Source organism: Etheostoma spectabile, chromosome 8 (genome assembly GCF_008692095.1).
Source record: "Etheostoma spectabile isolate EspeVRDwgs_2016 chromosome 8, UIUC_Espe_1.0, whole genome shotgun sequence".
NCBI classification, from domain to species: Eukaryota; Metazoa; Chordata; class Actinopteri; order Perciformes; family Percidae; genus Etheostoma; species Etheostoma spectabile.
In genome coordinates this window covers 5,063,600-5,070,097 of record NC_045740.1, presented here as the reverse complement: position 1 = coordinate 5,070,097, position 6,498 = coordinate 5,063,600, and the positions used below count along the sequence as shown (strand labels likewise).

At 39.3% G+C, this 6,498-nt stretch overlaps 1 protein-coding gene across 5 annotated transcripts in view; it reads right to left on the bottom strand.

The window, feature by feature from the left end:
• Nucleotides 1-6,498, bottom strand: part of LOC116694206 (1-phosphatidylinositol 4,5-bisphosphate phosphodiesterase zeta-1) — a 20,770-nt gene that overhangs the window by 4,563 nt on the left and 9,709 nt on the right. For all 5 annotated transcript variants that reach the window (XM_032523795.1, XM_032523797.1, XM_032523799.1 and 2 more), the window contains 4 exons: nucleotides 6,001-6,151; nucleotides 4,834-4,950; nucleotides 3,090-3,262; nucleotides 142-268 (listed from right to left, as the gene is read on the bottom strand). In XM_032523795.1, the coding sequence (XP_032379686.1) occupies nucleotides 142-268; nucleotides 3,090-3,262; nucleotides 4,834-4,950; nucleotides 6,001-6,151 (568 nt within the window). The remainder of the gene's footprint in view (nucleotides 1-141; nucleotides 269-3,089; nucleotides 3,263-4,833; nucleotides 4,951-6,000; nucleotides 6,152-6,498) is intronic.

Below are 6,498 nucleotides of genomic sequence, written 5' to 3'. Positions count from 1 at the left end.
TATATAGCGCCTTTCACAAACCCAAGGACGCTTAACAATCGGGGGTTTGTGAGCATGTGAGCATGAGAAGCGGCGACAGACACGCCAGCGTCCTCTCGAGTCACAAACAAGGCAGCATACAGTTAGCCTTGCAGTACTTACAGTTGTTTTTCACAGTATTTGTGTTTTTTCTGTGGGAGTCGGATGCAATCCCATGCATTTCCACTCTGACAAAGGAGTCCAGACCTTTGCCACTCCTGGAGATGGGTAGGTTGGACCCACTGATCACCTGTAGATAGACACACAGACATGCAGAGTGGATGGTCACATAGAAAGGGGTTGTATGGGAACGTAATTGATCAGGGATAAACAGTAAATATAAAACAAGAGAAAACGGGAGAGCCAGTAAGAGTAGAAAAAAGAAGAGAGTGGAAGAGGGCTGTAATTACACTTTGTCTGGGGAGAGGCGGGCTTATCTGCAGTCCTCTCAAAATGAGCTCTGATCAAAGACAAACCTGCATGTACTTACCATGGCTCAAAATTAAAGTCTTTTCTTTTTCTATTTCTAAGTCCCGCTACAAAACAACTTGCATTATGCTCATTCACAGTTACAAAGGTCCATACTTGTGAGCATATAGAGTTTTGCACACTATTCATAAATATTTGAAAAACAGACCATTGCTTGTAGTTGACAGTCTTATGCTAAATGAGATCTCGAGGGGAACTATTGTTTTCTTGAGCAGATGAATAATTACAACAACCCTATCTATGTTACACCACTGAATGCTACTCATGACTTTGATTTCCACTGAGTGAGTGCGCAAGATTGATGTTATGGAGTGGCCAGCTCAATCCCATAGAACACTTGTGGGGTGACATCAAACATGCTGTTTCTGAGGCAAAACCAAGTGATGCAGATGAATTGTGGAATGTAGTTCAACGGTCCCGGGCTGGAATACCTATTCACAGGTGCCAGAAGTTGGTTGACTCCATGCAACACAGATGTGAAGCAGTTCTCAAAAATAATGGTTATGCAACTAAATATTAGTTCAGTGATTCAAAGTAGAGCAAACCCTTGAGACATTTTTCAGTTCATACAGTAAATGTTCAAGTTTGTAAAGGAAAAATGCAAATACTTCAAATTTTTTTTTTTAACAGCCTAATATTCCTTTTTCTTCACTTTTTGTAAAAGTAGAACACAAACTTGAACAATTTTGGTGATGTTTTGATTTGGAATTGAATGTGCAGTGTTCCCAAACACTGATAGTGTTGTAGTTTCTGTTCCTGTTTTTCTACCATCTACATCACACACTTTTCTGTTTTATCTTTAATATTGGTATTTATATTATTTTATTACAAGTACTTACTTTTCAATATTTATGGTCTCAGGTTAATATAATTTAAATTATGCTACCGACTCTTTCTTCTTTGCTCTAATTACACATTCAACTTAATTTTTAACGTCACTTACACCGCAATATTGTTTCTCTTATCATGGCAACCGCACTTTAAAATTCCTTTTGTTTGACGGCATTTTACTTACTCAGTCTACCATATTTTCATTGTCTACTTCTTGCCTGTATTTCTTGCCTTGTATTTCTTGCCTTGTATTTCTTTCGTGCTTACTTGTTTGTGTGTTATTGTTTTGTTTTTTGTTTTTTGCTGTTGCTGCTATGCTGCTACTGTAACGACAGAATTTCCCCGTCGTGGGATAAATAAAGTATAATCTAATCTCTCAATGTGTTAATATTATGGAATTAAAAGCTATTCTAAGGATTTTGAGCATTATTCACTTTCTTTCTTACTTCTATTATTCTGAACACAACTGTATTTTACACCACTGAATGCTACTCATGACTTTGATTTCCACCGAGCTGAGAGCTGTATATGTGATATGGAGTCGAGCCCAATGCTCATGCTGGATTCAAAGAAATTATGATGGGGGGGGAAGTAAACTGTGACCCAGACAAGGAAGTAGTTTAAAGAGAAAATAAAAAAAAGGTGTGCTAAGGGCCAGGAGAGGGCTTGCTCTGGGGAAAACACAGATGAGGCGGTCAGGCTGTGGACTGGAATGAAATGTTCTTTTCACTGCTAATCGACAGGACACTTGGGCAGGTTGTTCTCTTAGAAGTTTGACAATGTGAGTTCCCTGACTGCATTCCTCTCAAAAGGTGTGTGTCTGATGTGCTTTTGTGAGAGTCTATGCATCCTAATTAAGTGATTGAGCTGTATTTTCTTAATATGAAACCAGCTAAACAAAGAATTATAGTAGAAGTACTCTATGATAGAACTTTAAAGCAGCAGCTTTAACAGGTTGCATTTGGAATATCTACAATACTGACTGAGGTCCACAGGGTAGTTATTGTAATAATTTGGCTGAACCAACCCTTGTAGATGGAGTTTTTTGTTATGATTCATAGCTGTTCAGAAGAGCGATTCTGGCAGAGTAACAATGATGTTCCCTCGTCTATCTCCTTTGCAGTAAGTCTGTATGAGTCCCATGTGATCCCAGGCAATTCCACATATTGTCCTTTCCGTACAAAGCTTCAGAGATCTCGGAGTCCGACCATTATGTGCTACACAAGAGCAAACTGTTGTGTCTCTGTAACTGGACTTAGAAGAATTAGTGTGTGTGACCGTTTTCCTGATGGCACACTAAAGACATGAGACTTGATGTAACTCTTCTCTACAGCTTCATTCATCCTTTTCCACGCAGCTTAGATACAGTACATTATAAGTGCTGCTATTACCGTCCTCGGACATACTTAAAATAATGGAAAAGGGATTAGTTATTAATTGGACCCTGGGTCTGATTGCATTAGATCACCCCTCTCTCTTCTTTCCCTTTTATATTCTAAAGGATATAATTTAATTAAACGGAGACACTCTCAGGGAGATTTACATTATTGGTGGTTCACAGCATCTGGTAGGAAAGCGTTTATCTGTAGGCTAAGAGTTAGATGAGCTCTGCTACACAATCTCTATATTGCGACAAACAGCCAAACACAAACATGCACACACACACACACACACAGTCCTGTAACATTACACCTTAATCTATTAATCCCCCTTGAGTGGATTATTCAGCGTTCCTTGCTCCATAGCTGTACCTTTAGCAGCAGGTGGGTGGGTTTCTGTCTGTGCTGGCTGCAGCTGGGATCAAAGCGCCTCTGACTGGGCATGAGCACTGCTGGCTTCCGGACGTATCCACAGCCGCCGTTGTCCTGGAAGCGGCCATCATTAAGGTCCATAGGCAAGCCCAGAGACTGGAAATTGAGAGCCACTGCAAAATATGACAGGACAATGTTGGAACAATGAAAATGATGAGCTACAGTACAGTGGCAAAACGTTTTAAATGGAACAAAATTGAGGATGACTAAAGCTTGTTTATATAAAGCGAGCAGCCAGCTTGAGATGATCTCATGCATTTCTTCTGATTACTGGCTCTTGTTCATTCTGCAAGAAGGAGTTAAATTATACAAAAACTTAAAATGTTTCCCCAACAATAGCATACATTGCGTCAAGGACACATTTCAAATCACCAATAAGTGCATTTGTAGTAGGTTGTCTGCAGTGCAAAGTTCTGCGGTGGCATGTGTGACTACCCATTTCAGACGTGTGAATAGATTGTCTGATAAAGAAAGCAGTTGATGTAATTCTGCTGACAGTTTTGAGCTCTATCTCAGCTGGGCTGAATTGTGAAAACTAACAAGTCTGCAGTAGCATAAGTACATAATAAAGACCCTCTTTAATTGTGTCCTAACCAACACACTGCAATGCATCTTTTTATATAGGTGTATGTCTTAGGGTCTCAATGAATGGGCTGCTCATCTAACTGTAATTGATCCATCTAGGCTGCTGCTTTGTACTGCAGTCTCCTGCAACTGTGAAAAGTGCCGCTCACCATCTGCACAGCTGCCATCGAACCACATACAGTCTGCTCAGTGATCAGCAGGGCTTTGTGTCAGAATCAGTGGCTGACTGAGCGATGGAGATAGATGAGGTGAACTGACAGGCACATTGGCCAAGACAGTGCCAGACAGGTCTGCAGTGTGACTTTAAGTCCTTGGGTAGTTGCGCATTACCAGAAAGTGTGAGGATAAAAGGTTTTTATGTAAAGATATTTTTTTATTGCCTCTCAGAAGTGATATTTGTGATATGGAGTCAAGCCCAATGTTCCCGTTTGATTCAAAGAAATGATGATGAAAAAAAATTTAACTGTGACCCAGACAAGGAATTAGTTTGAAGAGGGAAAAGAAATAGTAATAGAAATAAGGTGTGATAAGGGCAAGGAGAGTACTTGCTCTGAGGACAACACAGATGAGGCGGTCAGGCTGTGGACTGGAATTAAATGTTCTTTTCACTGCTAATCGACAGGACTTTTGGACAAGGGGGTGTGTGTGTGTGTGTGTGTGTGTGTGTGTGTGTGTGTGTGTGTGTGTGTGTGGGGGGGTGTGGGTGTGTGTGTGTGTGTGTGTGTGTGAAGGAATTAAAGCCATTTTCTGCAGGTCTTTTTTTTTAATTATGTTTTCAGGGTTTCTTCTTGACCAAAATAGAAACATAATTGGCAACAAAGTGCTAATAATCTCAGCAAAATTTTATTAGCCTTGTTTTTCATAACCCTTTTATATTTTACTTTATAAAAATGTCCATAACTTCATATTAGACAAACACGCCATGCACTGTATGAATGTAATCACATTAATTTGCATCCTACGAGTTTAGACATTTTTAACGATTAAACAAAAGATATGATCGGCATGGTTTGCTATGTTATAAAATGAATTTCAGATTGATGTGCCTAAATAAATGTTTTACTGCCTAGCTTATGTGTGCAGGCCCTCTCCGACTCACCAAGCTGTGAGCCGACGTTCCAAAACTCCTGAGGGTTGTAGTTGGAAGAAGATGTCCTCGAGCCAGCTGGGTAAATCCTGCTGAGGAACTTCTGGTTGTGCTCAACAAAGTCGGCACCTGGGTAAGAAAACGCACAACACTTACAGGTCAAATGTCTCCTCTGACACACACTTATTCAGACTTCACAGATATGATCCTGTGCATTTTAGACCAACTATCTGACTTAGTTGCAATGGCTGTGTGATGCAGTAATCCAGAGCAGCAGTGAGGTTTATCTACAGGGACATGGTCACTTTTTAATAGTATCAGTTATAAAAAAGAAACCTTTCTGTGTTCTAGGCATTGCAGAAATGATTCAGTTGATCACCAGTTTTTATTGATGATTTGCTTTTATTAAAAATATGAACTGATAGAGGATCATATCAGTAAGATTTACCAAAGTATTTGTTATTTTAGATTTATGTTAAATGGATTTTTAAGAGAATACCTGAAAAGGTGGAAACCATTTGTCCTGATTAAGGAGCCTGTATAATTATTCTCATTCTGGAGGGACTAAAAAACCTCCAGTCTGTAGTTTCCCTGCAGGGCTTTAGGATGATAAGAGTACACAATTTTTACATCTCCAGCATAGCCAAGACTATTTCTGGTCGCTGCCAGCCAAGCCAAACAGCTCACAATGTAGCTGTGTGTCTGAAAAGTGTCACCACTCCTCAGCAGAAGAAGATTTAATTTCTCTACATCACTCTGTTTCTCCAGTATACTGCCGCACAGCAGCGCAATGACAGTTTAACTGATTATCAGTTGATTCAGACCTCTGTGGGCTCTTTCCACTTCCCCATCAGTGAGAGTATTAGGCACATTTTTGGGCTTGTGCTGTTGTGCTTTATTTCCTATAAAGTACTCCCCTATGTTATATATGTCATGGTCAATATGCTTTTGTTATTATGGAGATTTATGGCACCAGATATATTTGCATTTCTTGTCCAAAAAGAACTTACAGAGACTTCTCCTTTGACCTTAATGTTATTGTAAATAATGTGAATTTGCTGGGCTCATCAGAATTACATTTTGTAATTTTTGCAACTGATTATACATATTCTTTATTACTTTAGAATCAGATTTCCCTTTTCTCATACCATAGTTTCAACTCCATCAATATCATTTTACCTGAGGCTTTGGCTAGCTTGCGAGCTTTCTTCTCTGCCATTGATGTGTTCTCATAGTAGTTCTGATTGTCCTTGGAATGACTGAAGCTGATGAACTTAACAGACCCGGTGTATACGACCAGGTCAGATAAAGCCTTTGCCACCTTCTTCTTCTATTGGTTACATTTAGGGAAGAGAGGAAAACAAACCAAAAAGAGCACTCACCAAATTGCAACAAATAGTGTTGAAATTCCAAGCGGTAAAGTTTTATCTTGTATCATTTTATAGCAATGTCAGTTTAATTTATATAGCAACTTTCATTACATTGCAAAGCCAAATTGGTTTACATTAAAAACAGCAGAAACATTAAAACAAAGCATGAACAGAAATAAGAATGCAGCATAAGCATCAACATAGCAAGACAATCTACAATAACATACAAGTGCATCCATACAAATTAATACACACACACACACACACACGTATGCACACACACACACACACACACACACACACACAC